General features: G+C 49.2%; 1 protein-coding gene across 3 annotated transcripts in view; it reads left to right on the plus strand.

The window, feature by feature from the left end:
• Positions 1–24,979, plus strand: part of ddah1 (dimethylarginine dimethylaminohydrolase 1) — a 240,128-nt gene that overhangs the window by 154,009 nt on the left and 61,140 nt on the right. Inside the window, exon 1 of one of the 3 annotated variants that reach the window (XM_072510307.1) lies at positions 3,011–3,029. The exons of the other annotated variants lie outside the window; for them this stretch is intronic. Coding sequence (XP_072366408.1) covers positions 3,027–3,029 — 3 coding nt within the window. The 5' untranslated portion in view covers positions 3,011–3,026. Of the gene's footprint in view, positions 1–3,010; positions 3,030–24,979 lie in introns of those variants that run through there. 3 annotated transcript variants of the gene reach the window in all.

Below are 24,979 nucleotides of genomic sequence, written 5' to 3' on the forward strand. Positions count from 1 at the left end.
AAAACCAAATGAGACCCGGCAATTATTGATTTAGCTGTGGGGGGGGGGGGGGGGGGTGCGGGGAGGTGGCGTGGGCATCACTCGAATGTTTCAAGGGCAGTTAAAAAAGAGCAGTAAATGCCAGGGACACCCTTACCCCATGGGTCTAAACATTTAAAAAGTATCAGTGTTAAAGTGGATTACATGATGAAGAATAATTGCCAAAATAATTGCGTAAAGCAGCAATAGGAAATAATATGGGCAGCCAAAGCGACTATTAACAAAACATTGTTGTATGGTGGTTAATGGGCGGAACGGTAGCACAGTGGTTAGCACTGTTGCTTCCCAGCGCCAGGGACCCGGATCGATTCTCGGCTTGGGTCACTGTCTGTGCGGAGTCTGCACGTTCCCCCCGTGTATGCGTGGGTTTCCTCCGGGTGCTCCGGTTTCCTCCCACAAGTCCCGAGAGACGTGCTTGTTAGGTGAATTGGACATTCTGAATTCTCCCTCGGCGTACCCGAACAGGCGCCGGAATGTGGCGACGAGGGGATTTTCACAGTAACTTCATTGCAGTGTTAATGTAAGCCTACTTGTGACAATAAAGATTATTAAAAATTAATACTGGAAGATGAATCTATATCAACATTTAAAAGGGAAATGAGTGAATATTTGGGGGAAAACATCAAAATGTATCCGGAACTTTGAGTTATTTTGGAGAAGATGGTTTGATGAGCTGATAAGTGTTTTTCTGTTGGGAAATCCTCTTCAGCGTTTCGATGATATTCATCTCAGCTACTCCTGATGAAAGGAAGACTTGTATTCATCTTGCTCCTTTCACAAACCTGGAATGCCTGAAAGTGTATTCCAGCCAATGAAAGTGTGTTCCCTGCTGGAGGAAACATAACAGCCAATTTTCTCATAAACAGCGATGCAAACATCAGATCAAAAAATAACTCTGCTGCCCATGTTCTGACTTCCCAAGTCCTGTTTACTGATCACCACTGTGCTTGCTGATCTCTACTCAACGCCAACCCCACCTCAAATCCCTCCATGATCTCATTCCTCTCTGTCTTTATCATCTGCTCCTGCCCCACAATCCTCTGAGATCTCTGCACTCATCTGATTTTGGCTCCTTGGAGCCTCCAGTTTTAATCGCTCCACCTCCAGAATCATCGAGCCCTTTCAGTGCAGAGGCAGGCCATTCGGCCCATCGAGTCGGCACCGACCCTCTGAAGAGCACCCTACCTAGGCCCATTCCTCTATCCCAGTAATCCCAGAACCCCACCTAACCTTTGGCCACTAAGGGGCAATTTATCATGGCCAATCCACCTAACCCGCACATAGAATCATAGAATTTACAGTGCAGAAGGAGGCCATTCGGCCCATCGAGTCTGCATCAGCCCTTGGAAAGAGCACCCCACCCAAGCCCACACCTCCACCCTATCCCCGTAACACCACCTAACCATATTTGGACACTAAGGGCAATTTAGCAAGGCCAATCCGCCTAACCTGCACGCCTTTGGACTGTGGGAGGAAACTGGAGCACCCGGAGGAAACCCACGCAGACACGAGGAGAACGTGCAGACTCCACACAAACAGTCACCCAAGGCTGGAATCGGTCCCGGGTCCCCGGTGACGTGAGGCTGCAGTGCTAACCACTGTGCCACCCTGCCACCCCCCCCCCCCCTTTCTTGGTGAGTGTACCTTCAATTTGGGTTCTAAGCACTGGAATTCCCTCGCTAAATGTTTCCACGTATTCATTTTCTTTCTTTAAGACATTCCCTAAAACCTCTGGTTCACACCTGCCGGTGGAATTGCTTCTCCGTATTTATCTTCTCCAAATCCCTCAAGATTTTAAAAGCCTCCCTTAGACCTTCCACTCAGCCTCCTCTGCTCGGAGGAGAGCCCCAGCTTCTGAATAAATGACTCAAGGTTAACCCAATGCCCGTCTGAAATCGTAACCATCTTGATGTTCTCTGCTCTTGGCAACGACTGCTCTTCAGAGCGAATGGAAGGTGTTCAGCCTGTACACCACATTTAGATTTGTATAACTAAACTTGCGATTGGGTTGCTTCCAGAGCAACAATTCATCTGATTTTGCGCATGGGTAAATTTGAAGTGAGGAAAGGTCCAGATTTGGCCAGGTGGCTGTTCTTTGCATGTCGGCACTTGGCACCTACAAGGAATAGAAACCGAGGCAAAGTACTGGTGGAGTTGGGGGTGAGGGGTTTGGGGGAATAAGTGGACAAAACTGGCAGCTGGAGTGAATTGTGGGGTCTTCCATATTGGACCCTGGGTGATACATCAGAGTAATTTCTTAATGGTGAGACGCTAGGAACCTTGGCAGAGAGATTTAAGGATCCAAGTATACAAGTCACTCAAAGAAGGTACAAAATAGAATGAAAAATGCTTGTGGAATGTTGGACTGTGATACAAAGGACTGGAATCTTTGCTACAATTGTATGCAGCTCTGACTAAACCTATTTAGGACAATGCATTCCAGGGAGGTGGTGATGGCATCGAGGTCGTGTCTCTGGACAAGTAATCCAGACGCCCAGGCTAATGGTCTCGGGACCTGGGTTCCAATCCCACCACGGCAGATGGTGAAATTTAAATTCAATTAATAAATCGGGGATTAAAATTTATTCTTGCTGATCATGAAACTAAATAGTGTCCTTTAGCGATGGGGGCAGATTTGCTCAAATGGTACTGCGGCTGAAAGAGTTCAATTATGAGGTCAGGTTAGACTATTGATCCTTGGAATGAAGAAGATTAAGACATGATCTAATTGAGGTATTTGAGGTTTTAAAAGGAATAGACCGAGAAACTGGGTGGATGGGATTCTCTGTCCCCGCCGTGGGGGAAGGGGGGGGTTAGCTTAAACCTCGAGCCAGGGGCATTCAGTGGTGATGTCAGGAAGCACTTCTTCAAAGGGGAGTGGAAATCAGGTACTCTATCTGGGGGGGGGGTCAATTGAACAATTGAAAAGTCCCAAACTGAGATAGGTAAATGTTTGTCGCATTACGTCTTACCAGGGTTGGGGAACTATGGTGAGTAAATCAAGTTAAGTTACAGTTTCACTGTGAGCTAAATGAACGGTAGAACAGTGTTGAGGGGCTGGACGGCCTTCTCTTGTTCCTTTGTTACCTGTGGATGTTTTTGTGACCCCTGTCGATGAGTTGCCCCGCTGAGGGCATTCTGAATATCTGCAACTATACTAATCTCGGGTTCAAAATTGCAATTTTTGTTTTAACTTTTCATTGTAAGTGCAAGCGCACTTTACTAATGAACAAACTGTGTGCGCTATAATCGCAATGAAATGTTTGTTTCATGTTGGCATGGTACATGCAAATCTCACCGTGTGCTGTCAGCTTCATTCTGTTTGCTCGCTAAAGCATCCCGAAGCTCCTTGCATTTATTGAACTCTTCCCGTGTAAAAGGGATGTCCTCGCAACAAGCAGGGCAAGACAACTACTTCTTCATCTGTTTTTCTTTAAGTGCTTCCAGCCCACTCGTGTTGATTCTCGGTTGTGCCTGAGCTCACAAGTGGGCTGTGTTTCTGTTTATTTTATATTTATTTCAATGAACCGTCCAATGCTTGCTGAAACTACACATGTGTACGTGACTCTCTGCATGTGCATGTATGGACATAGAATTCTACATACATGTTTGCAGCTGCTGCTTCCTCGTCCCTTATGGAACATATATACAGTGGCGGCAGAATTGTGGCTGGTTTCATGTGGCTCAGTAAAATTGTACACAGCGGCAAATGTCAATCCGTCGTCATGGTAACAAACAGTACGTTTGTTAGTGACTGCGTCCAAGACTAACAGGAGTTTTTTTTTTCCATCTTCTGTGCATATTTGAGTCCCACATATTTGCCATTTAATTGTACAATAACCTTTTTAGAACTGTTTGGATCATTGGATTCCGTTTGTCGCTCTAAACTGGTGATCTCATGTCTGGTTATGTAAACCGTTCCTTGGTTGAGGGTAGCAGATGAACTAATGATGAAATGGTCCAACTGTTTTTTTTTTAATGAAACGAGAAATGAAGAGAAACACTTGCTCCCTGCGAGATACTCCGCAGCGAGCAGATGACAACCTTTAATAAGCAGAAGGTCAGGGTGGCATTTTCTCAGCCTTGTATGGAACAATTCAAGGGAACGCAAATTGAAAGATTATTTTCCGTGTCGCTCTCTTCAGACAGCAGTGACTGTCAGTATTTTAAGAAGACACACAGACGGGGAGGTTCTCAGTAATATATGAGGAACTGATGGAGTGGGAAGGGGTTTCAATTGGAGAGGTGAAGAGGAAGTGGGAAGAAGGGTTGGGAGGGGAGTTGGAAGTCGGGTTGTGGGTGGAAACGCTGAGGAGAGTCATCATAGAATTTACAGTGCAGAAGGAGGCCATTCGGCCCATCGAGTCTGCACCGGCTCTTGGAAAGAGCACCCTACCCAAGGTCAACACCTCCACCCTATCCCCATAATCCAGTAATCCTACCCAATACTAAGGGCAATTTTGGACGCTAAGGGCAATTTAATCATGGCCAATCCACCTAACCCGCACATCTTTGGACTGTGGGAGGAAACCGGAGCACCCGGAGGAAACCCACGCACACACGGGGAGGATGTGCAGACTCCGCACAGACAGTGACCCAAGCCGGAATCGAACCTGGGACCCTGGAGCTGTGAAGCAATTGTGCTAACCACTGTGCTACCGTGCTGCCCCTCCTCGTCGTGTGCCAGGCTTAGCCTGATCCAGTTCAAGGTGGTCCACGGGGCTCATATGACTGTGGCCCGGATGAGCAGGTTTATTGAGGAGGTGGAGGACTGGTGTGGGCGGTGTAGGGGGGGTCCTGCAAATCATGTGCACATGTTCCGGGCGTGTCCGAGGTTGAGGGGCTTTTGGCAGGGATTCACAGATGTCATGTCTGAGGTCCTGGAAGGGAGGGTGACTCTGTGTCCAGAGGTGGCAATATTTGGAGTGTCGGAAGATTCAGGAGCCCAGGGTGGGGGAGAAAGGCCGATGTTTTGGCCTTTGCCTCCCTGGTGGCCCGCAGACGGATTCCGCTGGGATGGAGGGACTCGGAGCCTCCAAAGGCGGGGTTTGGGTCAGTAACATGGCAGAGTTTCTCAGGCTAGAGAAAATTAAGTTTGCCTTAAGAGATTCATTACAGGGGTTCGCTCAGAGGTGGCTCCCTTCTTCAAGGAGAATTGACCGTTAGCAGGCGGGGTGGGGGGGGCATGGAAGTGACGAATAAGGGCAGGGAATCTAATGTATGGGTAGTTCGGATAGAGGGCTGGGGGAGTTGGGTCTGTTATTGTGGGATTTGTGTGTGTTGTTTTTTTTTTGTTTTAACTGTCAAAATTATAAATGCCTCAATAAAATATTTTCTTAAAAATAAAGAAGACATACAGATGGAAGATATCCTCTGCATTGTGTCGTGAAATATAAGGAACCCGTTTATAATTTCAATACACCCATGTCCGGGGTTGTTTGTGGGGGTGAGGGTGGAGCCATGCCCACTCGCGGTGACCCCTCGGGGTATCGTAACAGCCAGAACTCTTTACGGTGAGAGGGGCGGTGTCCCTCACCCCTCACCTCCCCCATCGCCCGCCGGAGACTCCTGCTCGGCTGCAGATCGCCAGCACCACCCAAGGCTGGCTGTCCGACTTAGCGGAATTCCTTAAATTGAAAAAATAAAATTCTCCATTCGAGGAACGGAGGAAGGCTTGGGTAGTCTAAATTTATAATTTAAAAAAAGTATCTATGGGCAAATCTATGTTGAAAGCCCAAATGGATGAGGTGCGTGCAAAATGGGAGGGGGAACTGGGATCTACTTTAGATGAGGAATGTGGTGTGAGGTACTTCGCAGGGTAAACTCCACGTCATCCTGTGCACGACTCGGCCTAATTCAGCTCAAGGTGGTACTTAGGGCTCACCTAACTAAGGCGAGGGTGAGTGGTTTCTTTTTGGGAGTGGCGGGCAGGTGTGATCGGTGTTCCCTGGGGCCGGCTAACCACACCCATATGTTTTGGTTATGTCCTAAGACGATGAGCTTCTGGGTCTCCACATTTAGCACCATGGGGCGGGATTCTCCGATATCGGCATGATGTCTGCCGACCGGCGCCAAAAACGCGCGAATCAGTCCGGCATCGCGCCGCCCCAAAGGTGCGAAAATCTCCGCACCTTGAGCGGCCGAGCCCTCACCTTGAGGGGCTAGGCCCGCGCCGGACTGATTTCCGCCCCGCCAGCTGGCGCGAAACTGACTTTGCCGGGCGGCGCATGCGCGGGAGCATCAGCGGCCGCTCACGGCATCCCCGCGCATGCACAGTGGAGGGGGTCTCTTCCGCCTCCGCCATGGTGGAGACCATGGCGAAGGCGGAAGGAAAAGAGTGCCCCCACGGCACAGACCCGCCCGCGGATCGGTGGACCCCAATCACGGGCCAGGCCACCGTGGGGGCACCCCCCGGGGCCAAATCGCCCCGCGCCCCCCCCCAAGACCCCGGAGCCCGCCCGCGCTGCCGTCCCAAAGGTGGTGAAACCCACGCCGGCTGGCGTGGGTTGACAGCGGCGGGACTTCGGCCCATCGCGGGCCGGAGAATCGCCAGGGGGAGCCCGCCAACCGGCGTGGCGCGATTCACGCCCCCGCCGAATATCCGGTGCCGGAGAATTCGGCAACCGCCGGGGGTGGGTTTCACGCCAGCCCCCGCCGATTCTCCGACCCGGCGGGGGGTCAGAGAATCCCGCCCCATGTCAACGATTCTCAACATTGATCTGGAGCCATGTCCTTTGGTGGCCATTTTCGGGGAATCGGGCTCACGGGGCGGCGGCAGATGGGGTGAAGGCCGACGTCCTTGCCTTTGCCTCATTAATAGCCCAGGGGCAAGTTCTGATGGAACGCGGTTGACTCTTAACCGTCCTGCTGAAATGGCTGAGCAAATCTCTCAAGGGTGATTAGGAATGGGCAACAAATGCTGTCTTCATCAGTGATGCCCACATCCTGTGAAAGAATAAAGGGGGGGGGGGAAATACTACACACAGGGGTCATTGCGGTATGTGGCAAATAAGCCTCTTGAATGACGTGAGACAGGCAGGTGAGCTGCGGAGATGCCGTAGGGTGAGACCTCCAGGATCAGGTGTGAGAGCCAGCAGCAAGCGATGTTGTGATAGGTGGAGGAAGGTTCTTGGTGGCAACTATTCTTTATTGGCACCCTTAGACCTGGATTTTCTCTTTCGAGTCAGGTTCATAGCTCCTTGAAAGTGGAGACGCGAATGGACAGGGTGGTGAAGGAGGCATTCAGCATGCTAGGTTTCATTGGGCAGAACATTGAATACAGGAGTTCGGACGTCTTGTTGAAGTTGTACAAGACATTGGTAAGACCACACTTGGAACACTACGTTCAGTTCTGGTCTCCCTATTATAGAAATATTATGAAACTAGAAAGAGTGCAGAAGAGACTTACGAGCACGCTACTGGGGCTAGATGGTCTGAGTTATAAGGAGAGGCTGGATAGGCTGGGACTTTTTTCCCTGGTGCGTAGGAGGCTTAGGGGAGATCTTATAGAGGTTTATAAAATAATGAGGGGCATAGATAAGGTAGATAGTCAACACCTTTTCCCAAAGGTAGGGGAGTCTAAAACTAGAGGGCACAGGTTTAAGGTGAGATGGGAGATACACAAAAGGGTCTAGAGGGGCAATGTTTTCACACAGAGAGTGGTGAGTGTCTGGAACGAGCTGCCAGAGGCAGTATTAGAGGCGGGTACAATTTTGTCTTTTAAAAAGCATTTGGACAGCAATTGGGACTAGCTTAGTAGTAAAAACTGGGCAAGTTGGGCCAAAGGGCTTGTTTTCATGTTGTAAACCTCTAAGACTCTATGGGCGCGATTCTCTGCGCCCGCGAATAAGTGCCCACGCCGTCCTCGACGGCGCGAAGCGGCCCCGATCTCGACCGATTCAGGGCCCGAAAATGGGCAAGGATCGGGGCCGCGAGAAACTCGGGGGGCATGTCACGAAAGCAGCGTCGTCAGCGCACGCCGGGCATTGGCGCCGCATAAAAGCAGCGGCGCGTAACTGGCGTCACCTGCGCATGCGCGGTTGCCGTCCTCCCCGAGGCCCGCCCCGCATGAAGATGTCGGATGGATCTTGCGGGGCGCCGAGGAAAGGAGGTCCTCCTTCAGAGAGGCCGGCCTGCCGATCAGTGGGCACCGATCGCGGGCCAGACCCCTTTTGAGTCCTACCCCGGTGAAAGAACCCCCCTCGCCCCCCCCTCCCCCCCACAGGCCGCCCCCCCCCAGCGTTCCCGCGCTGTTCCCGCTGGCAGCGACCAGGTGTGGATGGTGCCGGCGGGAAGCCGTCGTTTTGGGCAGGCCGCTCGGCCCATCCGGGCCGGAGAATAGCGGGTGTGGCGGAGAATCACCATTTTGGGTGTCCCGGGCGATTCTCCGGCCTGCGCCGCGCAGAACTCGACGGGGCCGTTCTCGCCGCTTGGGTGAATCGCGGGAGGGCGTCGGACTGGCGTCGCGGGGGAAAATGGCGCGCCAGGCGATTCTCCCAACCGGCGCGGGAGCGGAGAGTCGCGCCCTATGACTCTACGAGTCAGGAACTCCTGACTCTGCCCGGCTCGGGAGAATGTGTCCCGGACGGTCAGATTTCCGTCCCTGCATGCTGTGTGTGTTAACTGGAATCGGGGTCCGGCCCCAGAGGAAGTAATGGGGCACCCCCGAGGCAGCCACAAGGGGGTGCCCCATGGCGAGGTGGGCTGTGTCGAAGCCCAGGATCCCGTTGCAGTGCCATTTTGGTTAAGCTGCAGACCCTGTCCATCCCCGTGAAAACTCAGGCCTTGATGTCTTGAGCAATAGCCACACACAGAAATAAATGGCACTGTCCACTCTCAATTTAGATAGGAAACGTAAATCTTTATCAATTCCTTTGTTCTTATCCCTCTCCTCGAATTGTGAAGGAAAGTTCAGGACCTCAATGGGCTCTAGTTGTGTACAGTCACCCGGTTAGCTCTCCCTTTCCTGACTGCTCTTTGTCCTTTGTGCTACAGGCTACCCTTTTAACCAGGAGACGCAGATTTTATTCCGCATTCCTTCCGAACAACAGGTCATCCCCTTGCTAACAAAACCTTTTCCTGCTACATTTTATCTGTACAAGAATCCTGGGAATCTTGACAATTTCATTACTTTGAACAGCAGTTTTGGTTTACAAGCTATGCTAATCGGATACAAAACCTTTAATCACATGATATTAAACCAAATTACACATGTTTAAACCTTGTGTATATATTTATAAAGTGAGGCACCTTGCAGACTGATGGGGAGGGGGTGGCGGTCACGACCATGGAGGTCAGGGGATATGATGGGGTGCCTGACCCTGGAGGAACATCCCTCCTGCTTATCTTTAACTGCCTCTCCAGTTCCATTGCTGGTGGCAACGTGCAGACTCCTACCAGTCCCAACCTAAAATGGCCATTCCTATTTACCCCATGTAACCTCCAATTTCCATAGTGAAATTAACCTCTTACTCTGAAAGAGGCAAGCACATTGGACACCCAATGACAGGCCCCCTTTCAAAGTGGATGTGCCGGCCATTAGTACGAACGGGTCTGAGGAAGATCGTTTTCTTTACAATACTCTCCCTTTCCGGCAAATAAATTATTTCTGCTGCGTGTAGTGCTCCATTGTGCATAGTTCCATGTGACGAAAGGGATAAAGGTGAAGGAGCAGGAAGATTCACAAGGATGATATCAGAACTGAGAGGATACAACTATCAGGAAAGACTGAAGAGGGAAAAACAGACAGAGGAGTAACCTGGTAGAGGTCTTCAAGATCATGAAAGGATATGATGGGGTGGAAGAAGAGGTGCTTCCATTTGTGGAGAGTGTTGTGTGATGTAATTTGGAATAACACAAGCTGCCACTTGATGCAGTTTTGAGTAAAAGGTGCTCCGGACTTTGAAGTGAGTTCAATGTGTTTTATTGAACTATTAGCACAGTTCTCAATGAGTTCGACTCTCTGCTAATCTAAATGTGGTAACTCAGTCTAACTGAACCAGCCTTGCTCTGAGCCACGTGCTGGGGTGTGATGCTGAGGATACACCCTGTCTCACTCTGTAGATGTTGGTCTGTGGAAAGAGGCGGGGTGTGAGTGCCTCATCCCTTTTATAGTGAGATACCACCCCTGAGTGTCCTGACTGCTCATTGGTCGTGTCGTATTCTATGTGTTCATTAGCTGCATGTTTGCATATCATGACAAGAGAGCAGAACCGGGAGCCAGAAATATAAATTCAGTGATGAATACAGGAACAAAAACTTCATTGCGAGAGTAGCGAGTGGTTAAGGTGAACAGTTTAGATGCTTTTTAGCAGAAGCTAGGTAACTCATGAAGAAGAAAGGAATAGAAGGATATCACAGATTTTACAGTGCAGAAGGAGGCCATTCGGCCCATCGAGTCTACACCGGCCCTTGGAAAGAGCACCCTACTTCAGTCCACACCTCCACCATGTCCCGGTAACCCAGTAACCCCACCTAACCTTTGGACACTAGGGGAAATTCAGCACGGCCAATCCACCTAACCGGCACATCTTTGGACTTGTGGGAGGAAACCGGAGCACCCGGAGGAAACCCAGACACGAGGAGAATGTGCAGACTCCGCACAGACAGTGACCCAAGCTGGGAATCGAACCCGGGTCCCTGGCGCAGTGAAGCAACAGTGCTAACCACTGTGCTACCGTGCTGTGCCAAATGCTAATGGGGCGAGTTGCAGATGGGGAGGGGGGGGGCAGAGCCTCTTGTAAAACCTAAACGCCAAAATAAACTAGCTTGGCTGAAAGGTCTGTTCCTTGCTGTGACCTCGATGTAATACCCAATTTGTGCTGTTTTCCTTGGAGTTTGTGAGGATTAAGTGTCATTACACTTTCTTCTTCTGTCTAAACACCACAGCACCAAGAGCCAGCACTGGTATTGGAATAGACACAAGTCTGGAAGCCCCCGGACTGTGCAGTTCATTGACCTCAGTTAGGGGAAGCAAGAAGAGAATTGAGGAGGTACAATCAGTCTCGGTGTCTCGGCCTGAGGAGACAGGGGGGGGGAAATAAATAAGCCTGGGTCCCTGCTCCCGATCGCTGAAAGCTCCAGTCAGAGGGAGAGAGAACAGAACAGACTCAGGCACGAGGATAGCCAACTTGGCTCATCGACAAAGAGCAGCCTCTTTGGCAGGTCCCTTAAATGTGCGAATTGTACCCATGAAGTCATATCCCAGTTACAACTGAGAGAGAGAGAGAGAGAGAGAGAATTGACAGTGGGGAAAAGAACCACAGACAGCAATTCTTTCCTGCTACGTAGTGTACAAGACGTGGCTTGACTCCAGATTTGAGAGGGTAGGAAAAAGTTATTCCATCTGCTGTAAGAGAAAGTGCATCACACAGTTCTGGAATTTAGTTCAGTAACTAAAAGGCATTTTTTTTTTTTGTTTGGCAGACGTCCAAAAAAATAACATCACCAGCATAGCATTTTCTTTTATTTATGAGCGTGACCTTTTCCAGCATGCTTGCTCCATAAGGTAGTCTATTACATAAACATACTGGCAAATCACAGGGAAATACAGGAGGAAGTTCAGGAAAGGCGTATTCTCAACCTCCCCAATAAGAGAGGGCATTTAATTAGCACTTTCAAACCCAGAACTTACCATCAAAGCCCAATAATTACTTCTGATGTGTGATTGCTGTAGCTATCTTTGGCAAAAACAGTCGATACTTGCCACACTTCAAAGTCCTGCACAGAGGAACAAAATGCAGTACCTGTGAATTAATCATTTAATGTGCTTGTGGTGTGTGCTTAACTGAATGTTCCCTGTTGCTCCTCGAATGGTGACATGACATCTTTTACATCAACTAAACATGCGTATTTCGCCATCATTTAGTCTCACCCAAAGGATGGTGAGTGCCTGGAACGCGTTGCCAGGGGAGGTTGTGGAAGCAGATACATTAACGCCAGTCAAAAGGCATCTTGACAAATACATGGATAGGATGGGTATAGAGGGATATGGCACATGGAAGTGCTGATGGTTTTGGCAAAGATTGGTATCATGACCGGTACAAGCTTGGAGGGCCGAAGGGCCTGTTCCTGTGCCGTTTTGTTCTTTGAGGGATAGTACTTCCCAGGTGTTCACAGAGGTGAGGTGCTATGAAAGGTGTGCGGACGCTTTTCATTAAAGGCGTTCTATAAATTCCAGTTCCTATCGTCACGGCAGAAAGCAAACAAAATTCCAAAATGCCCACCTTGCTGCGTCATATTCTGTCGCCCACCTGCATCCTGTGTCAACTCAACATCTGGGCATTCAGAGACTTCAGAAATGACTAATGCAGAATGTATTTACTGTACAAATAAAACAAAAGCGTATTCGGGGCATGTCTTTAAGGGTCGTTTCAACAGACGACCAGCCCGGAACTGCAAAAAGAGAGGGGAAATAAATGACAAATATGGGCAACTCCACTTAAAACCAAATTTTCTGCTTGCGTTGCATCTTGTGTCGGAAGACACTGAACTTTGAGCAGCCTGGCAAGGGTCAGGGTCTGAAATGTTGGCGCGTTGCCACGTCTCCACCGTGAGTCTAGAATTTCACTGGGCCTCTGATGAAGCTGCAACCCTGTTTTCAGACATAACACAGCGAAGGCGGAAGGGTCGGGAGAGGAGGTCAAGTTGCAGCTGCGGTATGCCCTTGGAACGCTCGATTCAAAAAAAAAACCCCAGCCCCAGAGAAAAAAATCTGTTGGACAAAATACCAACTGAGGTTACATTTTTTGGAGCAGAGTGCCCTTCCGTACTTTGTAAATAATTGATAGTTTTAATTGATGCCTGAGCTAGAGTATTCGGTGGCGTTGCAATGCTGGTTAGTTTTTGTAACAGCCGCGATGAATTAACAATGACTTAATTGTTGCCGTACATTTTAAACGCTAACTTATTAAAGGTATTTTGGAATGTCAATAGAAGTTTAATCCAAGATCGTTAACCACTTCCTCGGCCATTTTGTTATGTCGAGAAATGGTCTTCTTTCATTTTTTTCCAAAATACACAGTAACTGAGCCTCATCACGTTTCAAAGACTGGGTGGAACGTGAATGTTTGAATGGAAGGTTCTTCAGGATTGCAGCTTATTTCCGTCAGAATTGGGTGTTTCTGTGAAGAGAGAAAGAGGTGGGGATTTCAGGAATATTTCTATCCAGGTTTGACTCTTTAATCCTTCACGGGATGTGTGCGTTGCTGGCAAGGATGACCGGCCCTTTATTGCCCAACTGAGTGTCTCGCTGGGCCATTTCAAAGGGGTAATTAAGAGTCAACCACATTTGAACATAGAACATACAGTGCAGAAGGAGGCCATTCGACCCATTGAGTCTGCACCGACCCACTTAGGCCCTCACTTCAACCCGATGCCCTTAACCCAATAAATCCTCTTAACCTTTTTTGGGACACTAAGGGCAATTTAGCATGGCACGTCTTTGGACTGTGGGAGGAAACCGAAGCACCCGGAGGAAACCCACGCAGACACAGGGAGAACGTGCAGACTCTGCACAGACAGTGACCCAGCAGGGAATCGAACCTGGGACCCTGGTGCTGTGAAGCCACAGTGCTAACCACAATGCTACCGTGCTGTTGTGCGTCTGGAGTCACATGTAGGCCAGACCGGGCAAGGACGGCAGATTTCCTTCCCTAAAGGGCATCAGTGAACCAGATGAGTTTTTAGTAACAATCGATGATAGTTTCATGCTCACTATTACTAGATTTATATTCCTGATTTTACGTTTTATTAATTGAATCGAATTTCCGCCAACTACCACAGTGGGATTTGAATTGGCACTCCCAAAGCATTAGCCTGGGCTGCTGGGTCACTAGTCCAGTGATATTACCACTTTACCGCCATCTGGTGGTACTGGCATTTGAATGGAATATTATTTGACTCCCTCTGTGCATTAGATTTGTGCTACTGACCCGGTTAAAATGTTTGGCGGCAAAAAGCATGATATAAGCTGTTCTGCTACTTTTAATCTGCTTCGCCAGTTGCAAATTCACAAACTGATCTTGGTTCTATTATTAAAGAACTCGGAAGCACTGAAATAGATACTGTGCAGATCCCCCCCCCCCCCCCCCCCCCCCCCCCCCGAGCATGAAGCAAGATGTAACGCTGATTCAGAAGAATTGAAAAACCACAGATGTGATGTAACAGCAGATGATAAATCCTCTTGGACTGCTTTAGGCTTGTACCCATAGCAATTGGGCTTCCTCCCAACATGCTAAACTTCCACGATCGCGGCAGGAAAGACGATTGAATGTTGGATTGTAATGTACTTTCTTCAATGGGATCGCAAGCAACAGTAATCGCAATCAACCCACGATGTAATGCAGACCACACAAACGGATTCCCACAGGATCCCCATTCCGGCTGCTTGTCCATGCGGGAAAGTGGCAAGTGTCACTTGAATTGAACAAATTGATTGAACGAAATTGGGGTTAAAGAGACACCCTTGCCCCCTTCACTCAGGTTGCAAATGACCGGTTATCCTCGTTGCACCACCGTCAGCTCAACGTTCCACCCACTTTCAGCGTGAAATATCAGCGAGATTATGCGGGCAAGGGTACATCTGTAAACAATGCCAGCACAGTTTGATTCACCGCGACAACAAATGATGTCCCATTACATCTTGGCCTTTTGCCTCGGCTTCACGATACAGAGCCATGATGAGTTACCCTAAACATCTCAACTCCTGGTCCAGCGCACACAGCACGGGGTTATCATGGGGGAGGTGATGGTGTAGTGGTATGGTCACTGGACTAATATTCTAGAGACCCAGGGCCATGCTCTGGGGATCCCAGTTCCAATCCCACCAGGGCAGGTGGTGAAGTTTGAATTCAATAAAAATCTGGAATTAAATTTAATAATCTTTGTTGTCACAAGTAGGCTTACATTAACACTGCAATGAAGTTACTGCGAAAAGCCCCGAGTCGCCACATTCCGGGACCTGTTCGGGTACACTGAGGGAGAATTCAGAATGTCCAATTCACCGAACAGCACGTCTTTCGGGACTTGTGGGAGGAAACCGGAGTACCCGGAGGAAACCCACGCAGACACGGGGAGAACGTGCAGACTCCGCACAGACAGTGACCCAAGTTGGAATCGAACCTGGGACCCTGGCGCAGTGAAGCAAACAGTGCTAACCACTGTGCTACGGTGCTGCCCCAGTGAGGTATAATTATGAAAGCATTGTCGATTGTTGTAAAAACCCATTTGGTTCACTAATGTCCTTTAGGGAGGGAAATCTGCCGTCCTTACCAGGCCTGGCCTACATGTGACTCCAGACCCACAGCAATGTGGTTGACTCTTAACTGCCCTCAGGGAATGGGCAATAAATGCTGCCCCAGCCAGCGACGTCCACATCCATGGACAAATAAAGCTAAAATGTCAGCGAAAGTCTAATGGATGGGGACTGCATGCTCTATTGCGCCAAGTGAAATGAGTTGGAATTTAACCCTGTGGATACTATACAGTAAAAGGAATATCATAAAAAAGTATTTTCTCAATGTACTTTTGTCGGCAATTTCCTCGGTAATTCTCCCAAATGCCCCAACTTCAACAGAAACTGGGAAAGATGGATTTCCAGGGACATTATGCTGTCAATTTAGGAAAAACAAGTGAGGAAATTCCATAATTCATTTTGCACGGAGGGACAATGTCAACACCCAGCTTTAATAGAAGCGAACCCTCAAGAGTATTGAAAGTCAGAGAGATCTAGGAGTACAGGTCCACAGGTCACTAAAAGGGGCAACACAGGTGGAGAAAGTAGTCAAGAAGGCAAACGGCATGCTTGCCTTCATTGGCCGGGGCATTGAGTATGAGAATTGGCAAGTCATTTTGCAGCTGTATAGAAGCTTATTTAGGCCACACTTGGATTCAATTCTGGTCGCCACACTACCAGAAGGATGTGGAGGCTTTAGAGAGGGTGCAGAAGAGATTTACCAGAATGTTGCCTGGTATGGAGGGCATTAGCTATGAGGAGCGGTTGAATAAACTCTGTTTGTTCTCACTGGAACGACGGAGGTTGAGGGGAGACCTGAAAGAGGTCTACAAAATTATGAGGGGCATAGACAGAGTGGATAGTCAGAGGCTTTTCCCCAGGGTAGAGGGGTCAATTACTAGGGGGCATAGGTTTAAGGTGAGAGGGGCAAGGTTTAGAGTAGATGTACGAGGCAAGTTTTTTTACGCAGAGGGTAGTGGGTGCCTGGAACTCGCTACCGGAGGAGGTGGTGGAGGCAGGGACAATAGTGACATTTAAGGGGCATCTTGACAAATACATGAATAGGATGGGAATAGAGGGATACGGACCCCGGAAGTGTAGAAGATTGTAGTTTAGTCGGGCAGCATGGTCGCCACGGGGTTGGAGGGCCGAAGGGCCTGTTCCTGTGCTGTACATTTCTTTGTTCTTTGAACTACTAGCCAAGATTCTAGTTTTACACAGCTGTGTTCCAAGGTATGGACTTTGTGACACAGTGGGGCGTATCCATACCTTTGCGCCAGAAGCTCCAGGTTCGAATTCCCACCCCGGGACTGGATGGCCAAAGAAGTTCCGTTCATAACGCGATCAAACTGGTTGAGTGTGTCAACCTGCAAATCCTCTCAAACACACCAATGGCTGGCAGTAAGAGCGGGAGAGGCTCCTGGTCAGTCCCTCAAGCGAGAGTCCCCTGGTGACAGACTAGTGATCCATTCTGGAAAACGGACCAAAGTCTATCTTAGCACACCACTAGATGCGGGAAGAGAATTGGAATTGGAGTGTTCCTGGATGCACAGTCCTTATTGTGTGCCAGTTCTATTCAGCTTCAGTCCTATTCCCCCATAAACATAACTGTGTGAAATTCAATGAGGTCAAGCTTATTGTCTACCTCACCTGCTCCCCATAATCCTTTAATTCTCTTCGTGCCCCAAAAGTCTCCCCATCTCTCTTGAATATACGCCGTGATTGAGGGGATCCGGGGAGAGAGAATTTACATCTTTCTGAGCAAAGACATTTTTCTTCTCTTCCCTAAATGGCCAACTCCTTATTCTGAGAGCCTGCTCACGCTTCTAGATTCCCCAGACACGGGAAACATTTTATCGGTATTTACCCTGTCAAACATCTTAAGAATGTCATGCGTTCTTCTAAATTCAAGGGGATATAGGCCATGAGTGAAAATAAAACCAGCAGGCTACACCATTATAGAGTTACGTTGGGCGGCACGGTGGAAGAGTGGTTAGCACTTCTGTCTCACAGCGCGAGGTGGATTGGCGCAAGGTTTACGGGGAAATGGCGGGGAAGTGAGCCTAGGTAGACTGCTCTTTCGGAGGGTTGATGCAGGCTCGATGGGCTGAATGGCCTCCTTCTGCACTGCAAGGATTCTACGGAGGGTTCCGCACCATTCAGCCCAAATGGTCTGCGCTGAAGATTCAGTGGAGATTTAATAGAGGTGTTCAAAATCAGGCAGAGTTTTGACGGAGTAAATAAGGAGGAACTGTTTCCCCGGCAGATGGATTGGTAACCGGAGGAGGTGAATTTAAGGCGACTGGCAAAAGGACCAGAGCCAACGCGAGGAATTTGTTTTTGACTGTGATATTTCTGTGATCTGGAATGCACTACCTGAAAGGGAGGTGATGGTTTGCATTTCACCTATACAATGAAAATGATGATCTCGATATGCACAGGTACAAATGAGATTGAGTGATACAGCCCGTTGACTGAGATAGACAACACGCATCACAATAAGAGGCAAAAACTTCCAGCCCAAAAGAAAAACAGGAGGGTAGCCTTCTGGGTGCCCTCAACCAGCCACACAGCGGCAGAAAGTCAGCGTGCCTCGGCACAAGGTGGCCAGCAGAAGCCGGGAGATCCCGCTCCCCGGATCTGTTCAACTCGCTACACCTCACGAGATCTAACATGATCCCTCGAGGCGCCACGATGTGAATCCCGCCCATTATGGGTTGGATCGCTTTTTGGCAAATCAAAATATTAGAGCGAGATAGCTAGTCTCACTTTAAAATGCAGTTCCCTGAGGTAACCAAGGCATTGGAGCCTATCCCCTTTCTCTCGCAGACCTCAGGCGAGCGACGTTCAGTGCGGGTCTCACGAACAGGGCCCCAGAGATCAGGGGCCCCCAGGCTTCATAGTTTCATAGAATTTACAGTGCAGAAGGAGGCCATTTGGCCCATCGAGTCTGCACTGGCCCTCGGAAAGACCATTCGACTTAATCCCACACCTCCACCCCATCCCCGCAACCCAGTAACCCCACCGAGCCTTTTTGGACACTGAGGATAATTTGGCATGGCCAATCCACCTAACCTGCGCAATCTTTGGACTGTGGGAGGTGCTCGCCCTCTGGGCAGGGTGGCACCCTGGCAGTGCCACCTGGGCACGGTCTCCATCAGTAAAGAAAATGCCAGCTTGGCAGTGCCAACCTGGCACCCTGGCAGTGCGCACGCCAGCTGGTAGTGACCATAAGACCATAAGACATAGGAGCGGAAGTAAGGCCATTCGGCCCATCAAGTCCACTCCACCATTCAATCATGGCTGATTTCAACTCCATTTACCTGCTCTCTCTCCATAGCCCTTAATTCCTCGAGAAATCAAGAATTTATCAACTTCTGTCTTAAAGACACTCAACGTCCCAGCCTCCACCGCCCTCTGTGGCAATGAATTCCACATACCCACCACTCTCTGGCTGAAGAAATTTCTCCTCATCTCTGTTCTAAAGTGACTCCCTTTTATTCTAAGGCTGTGCCCCCGGGTCCTAGTCTCCCCTGCTAATGGAAACAACTTCCCTACGTCCACCCTATCTAAGCCATTCATTATCTTGTAAGTTTCTATTAGATCTCCCCTCAACCTCCTAAACTCCAATGAATATGACTGCTAATGTTGTCCCTGATTATTGTAAGTTGATGTTGCTCCACCATTGAAGTTAATTTGACTGTCCTGCATTTGCTGGCATTATCTTTACACCCTTTTATTGAACGAAGGTGTATTATTTGCAAGTCCCCAGTTCTCCACCCCTGAGTCTAAAGTAGACTAAAGTTGTGGCCTGTGCATCTACAGTTTCCACTCTCACTTCCCTCTGTATCCTCGGATGTACCTCATCTGGCCCTAGTGCCTTATCATCTTTAAGATACCCTACGCAATACCATCTCCTCGTGTCTGAGTTACATCCTCTTTCACCATGGTCTGGGTCGCTGGCTATGCGAGCATTTATTACTCATCCTTAGTTGCCCTTCAGAAAGTGGTAGTGAACAGCTGCAGTCCCAGCCACAGTGAAGGAACGGCGATATATTTTCAAGCCAGGGTGGTGAGTGACTCTGCTGCTCTTGTCCTTCTAGACGGTAGTAGTCGTGGGTTTGGAAGGTGCTGTCGAAGGTACAAAGAACAGTACAGCACAAGAACAGGCCTTCGGCCCTCCAAATTTGCCTCGATTATGCTGCCCTTCTAAACTAAAACCTTCTGCACCTCCGGGTTCAGTATCCCTCCATTTCCATCCTATTCATGTATTTGTCAAGATGCCCCTTAAACGTCCTTATCGTCCCTGCTTCCACCACCTCCTCCGGCAGCGAGTTCCAGGCACCCAGTACCTTCTGTGTAAAAAGCTTCCCTCCCACATCTCCTCTAAACCTATGTTCCTTAGGCTTTTCCACCCTGGGGAAATTTTTATATTCAGTGCCCCGATTGATGAAGGCCAGCATGCCATCTGCCTTCTTGACTACCTTACCCACCTGCGTTGCCACTTTCAGTGATCTATGGACTTGTACGCACAGATCTCTCTGCCTGTCTATACTCCTTGGGGTTCTGCCATTTGCTATATATTTCCCACCTGTATTAGACCTTCCAAAATGCATTACCTCACATTTGTCTGGATTAAACTTCATCTGTCATCTCTCCGCCCACAACTCCAACCAATCTATATCCTACTCTGCCCTTCTAGCCCTTATGAATGCTTCCTTTTTCTTTCTGACTAGGCTCACAATATTCCTGGTTAGCCAAGGTTCCCATTGCCATACTTATCCTTCTTCCTCACAGCAACAAGCTGGTCCTGAATTCTAATCAACTGACATTTGAAAGCCTCCTACATGTCAGAAGTTGATTTATCTTCAAACAGCCGCCCCCAATCTAAATTCTTCAGTTCCTGCCTAATAGTGTTAGAATTAGCCTTCCCCCAATTTAGCACCTTCACCCGAGGACCACTCTTATCCTTATCCACAAGCACCTTAAAAATCACAGAATTATGGTCACTGTTCCCAAACTGCTCCCCCATTAAAACCTTGACCATGTGGCTGGGCTCATTCCCCAATATCAGGTCCAGTTGGACTATTACATATTATTTCAAGAAACCCTCCTTGATGCTCCTTACAGATTCAAGCCTCTAGCATTAAGTGAGTCCCAGTCGATATAGGGGAAGTTAAAATCACCCACCACAACAACCCTGTTACTTGTCTACATACCTATTCCTTTATCTCTCGCTGGTTGTTGGGAAACCTGTAGTAAATGGCCAACATTTTGCACCTTGGCGAGTTACTGCAGTGCATCTTGTAGATGGTGCACACGGCTGCTCCTGTCCGTCAGTGGAGGAGAGGCTGCTTCATTATCTAAGGAGTCGCGAATGGTGCTGAATCCTGGGGTGGATCAGGGATAGTCAATCCAGATTTGTTGGTGGGAGACCCTGTCTAACTAATTTAATTGTGTTTTTTAAAAAGGGAGCTAAACATATTGATGAGGGTAGCACGGATGATGTGGTTTACATGGATTTCAGTAAGGCCTTTGACAAGGAAAAAAGTTAGAACCGATGGGACCCAACGCAAGTTGGATCCAAAGTTGGCTTGTTAATAGGAGGCTAAGGATGATGATGGAAGGTTGCTTTTGTGATTGGAAAGCCTGCGTCCAGCTGTGGACCACCATGATTGGTGCTATTTGTTATACACATTAACGACTTGGATGTGACGTAGAAGGTATAATTAGTAAGTTTGTAAATGACACGTAAATTGGTGTTGTTGATAGTGAGGAGGGTAGTCTGATATTGATCAGCTGGTAAATTAGGCAGAGCAATGGCAGATGGAATTTAATCCTCTAAGTGTGAGGTGATGCATTTTGGGAGGTCTATTATTAGGATATTCATAATGAATGATAGCTGCCACAGGAATATTAAGGAACTAAGGGACCTTGGTGCACAAGTCCACGGATCCCTGAAGGTGGCAGCACAGGTAGATTGGGTGTGAAGGAGGCAAACGGAATGCTTGCCTTCATTAGCCGCAGCTTAGAATATAGGAGCAGGGAGGTCTTGGTACAACTTTATAAAACGTTGGTTAGGCTACAGGTGGAATATTGAGAGCAGTTCTGGCCACCACACCATTGGAAGGACGTGATCGCACTGGAGAGGGAGCAGAGGAGATTCACCAGGATGTTGTCTGGGATGGAAAGATTCAGCTGTGAGGGGAGACTGGAAAGGCTGGGTTTGTTTTCCCTGGAGGGGGGGGGGGAGGGGGGATCTGAAAGAGGTATACAAAATGATGAGGGGCATAGATAAAATATATCGTAAGAATCTTTTCCCATGGCAGAAATGTTTTAGGCCAGAGGGAAGAGGTTTAAGGTGAGGAATATGTGGTTTAGAAGGGACCTGAGGGGGTGGTGGAGGCAGGAACACTCGCAACATTCAAGAAACATCTGGACGGGCACTTAAATCGCCAAAGCAGAGTAAGCTGTGGACCAAGTGCTGGTAAATGGGATTAATACAGACGTGGTTAGCATAGACATGGTGGGTTGAAGGGCCTGTTTCTGTGTTCTATGACTCTTGATCACCCTCTGACAAAGCAATGATTTTCATTGTCGCAAAAACCTATTTTGTCAGCGAATATCCTGAGGAAAGGAAATCCGTCATCCTCACCTGACCTGGCCTACAGCTCACTCCAGAACCACAGAAACGGAGTTGGCTCTGAACTGCCCTCTGAAATCGCCACGCGAGCCACGCGAGGGCAATTGGTGACAGGCAGCAGATGCTACGCTTGCCAGTGGTGTCTGTGTCCTGTGAAAGAATAAATTGCATTCTCACAAAACAAATTCACAAAGAACATCTTTTTGCCTCATTTACAATCTTTTAAAATCGGTCTCCTTGGATCTATATGTACTCCTTTCAAATTGTAGAATAATGGCCTGTCACTGAGACGGATAGTCACACTGCTCGGGGGATCAATATTAAAAGCATCAGAAAAACACTTAACAGCCATCAGTAATGTGTGGGTCATTTAGAATCCATTCAAAAACCTGCTTGAAAGACGACAATGGACCCGGCACTTACCGATGAGAAGAAAAAGGTCCCCTGTGACACCAATCTCCCTGGATTATTGTATTATGTGAAAGGCAAGAGGAGGCGGCTCTGGCAAAACTGTCAGAATCCAGCCTGATCAGTCAGTGTTTGTCTCTTTGAGAACAGAATTTTACAGCCCAGATAGGGACCATTAGTCTGACTGGTAGATGCTCCACATGAACCTCCTCCCAGCTCTCTTAGTCTGTCAGTATATCCTGTGTTAGAGGCAGATTTAATCATAGCTTCAAAGGGATAATTATCTGAAGAGAAAAGATTTGCAGGGCTTTGGCCAACAGAGGAGCAGAATATATTTTGAAAGGTGTGAAACTTGTGAATGTTGATTTTCAGGAAGGCAGAGAGCTAGCCTGCAGGTCCGGCAAGCGATCAGGAAGGCAAATGATCAGCGGGATTCTCCCCAATCCCCGCGATGACCCGTGAGCGGAGTGAAACGCGGCGCCGACCGGAAGTTGCGGCTGGGGTTGGCCTGCGGAAGGCGGCGGAGGGGTTGGCGCCGCGCCGACCGGCAGCGAAGGGCCGGCACGAGTTACCGCATGCGCAGAGCCGCTGGCGTGGTCCCGCGCATGCGCAGTCCGGCCGGAGTATTTTAGCGCATGCGCAGGGGGATGTCTTCTTCCTGACGGCCATGGCGGAGCCCGACAGAGGCCGGCGCGGAAGGAAGGAGTGTCCCCCACGTCACAGGCCCAGCAGATTGGTGGGTTCCGATCGCGGGCCAGGCCACCGGGGGCCGGATCCCCCCCCCCCGAGGACCGCACCAGCCGGCCTACCAGCCAGGTCCCGCCGTGTGGGACCATGTCCAATCCACGCCGGTGGGACTGGCCAGTAACCGACGGCCGCTCGGCCCATCGGGACCCGGAGAATTGCCGGGGGGGGGGGGGGGGGGGGGGGGGGGGCGCTGCCAACGTCCCCCGACCAGAGTGGCGTGATTCCCGCCCCCGCCCGAAAACCGGCGCCGGAGAATACGGCAGCCAGTGTCGGAGTGGCAGGGCGGGATTCACGCCATCCCCCCCCCCCCCCCCCCGGGGATTCTCCGACCCGGCGGAAGGTCGGAGAATCCCGCCCAATTATGTTTCAAGAGGAGTGAAGCACAATAATAAAGGAGTCTTGTTGCAGTTGTACAAGGGTTTGGCGAAACCACATCTGGAATACTGTGGGCTGTTTTCATCTCTACGTCTAAGAAAGGATATACTTACATTGGAGGCGATGCAGCGAAGGTTCACTCGATTGATCCCTGGGTTTATGTCCTTTGATGATAGGCTGAGCAAATTGGGCTTCTATGCTCCGGAGTTTAGAAGAATGAAAGGTGAACTCATTGAAACATCCGAGATTGTGAAGGGGTTCAATCAGGTGGACCTGAGAGATTGAGTCCAAAACATGGGGGCACAGTCTCGGGGCTAGGCGCCGATCATTTAGGACTGAGGTGAGGAGAGATTTCTTCACTCAAAGGGTTGTGAATCTTTGGACTTCTCGACCTCGGAGATTGTGGATGTTGCATCGTTGAATATGTTTAAGGCTGGGGTAGACAGGTGTTTTGGTGTCCCAGGGAATTAAGGGAGGTGGAGAGCGGGCGCGAAAATGGATTGCGAACCAAAGAGCAGCCTCAAGGGGCCGAATGGTCTACTCCTGTTCTCCATTCCGCCGCGCCCGTTTCCTGGTGCGGCGCGATCCTCCGTCCCGGCAGCCGGCCAATGGGGTTTCCCATTGTGGGAACCCCCACGCCGGCGGGATAACCGGCCCATATCTTTTATGTTCTTGGAAAAGGCACGGGAGTGGGGCGAGCTAAGTTGTTCTCAAAGAGAGCCAACATGGACATGGCAGGCTGAATGGCCTCCTTTGTGGTGTAACCATTCCATGATAACTTTCTATTCCTTTCTCCCTCATGTAATCACCCAGCTTCCCCTTAAAGTCAATGATGTGAGTTACCTCAACCACTCCCTGTGATAGTGAGTTCCGCATTCTCACCAGTCTCTGGATACTGAATATTCATACCCCTTCATTGGGCTGGAGTGCTGTGTAGGAACCATCCCTCAGACGCCTCTCCCCTCTCAGTGTGCCGTTCTTGACACCTGTCGGTAACTCCCTTCAAGTACTGGGGCACAGTAATCCCTGGTCCCTCGCTGTGGCCTCCTCCTGACCAATGGTGAGCCAACGTCCTGGTCATTTTGATTGAGAACTTGGCCAGTCAGGTGAAGCTGTGACAGGCTGACCACTCATTACCACCGTGTTTCCTCCGAAGATTTTACATTGAGCCCCTGATATACCCACAATCTCCAGAAACTGTGGATAGGGCTATAATGTGGAGCATCAACTCAAGTTTCAAAGAGGGATGTTTACAGTTTATTGAATAGTTTAAGCCAGGCAGCCTCTCTAGCACCCCCATTTGCAGTATTTCCTTGATAATCTTCTGCTAACTGTTGCCTACCTTGCAACAGTGACTGCACTTAATCGACTGTAAAACACTTTGCACGGAACTTACATAGGAAATAGGAGCAGCAGTAGGCCATTCAGCCCCTCAAACCTGCTCTGCCATTCAGCCAGATCATGATCACCACTCTCTGAGTGCAGAAATTCCTCCTCATCTGAGCCTTAAATGGCTTATTATTCTGAGAGTGTCT

Source organism: Scyliorhinus torazame, chromosome 7, assembly GCF_047496885.1.
Source record: "Scyliorhinus torazame isolate Kashiwa2021f chromosome 7, sScyTor2.1, whole genome shotgun sequence".
Lineage (NCBI taxonomy): Eukaryota > Metazoa > Chordata > Chondrichthyes > Carcharhiniformes > Scyliorhinidae > Scyliorhinus > Scyliorhinus torazame.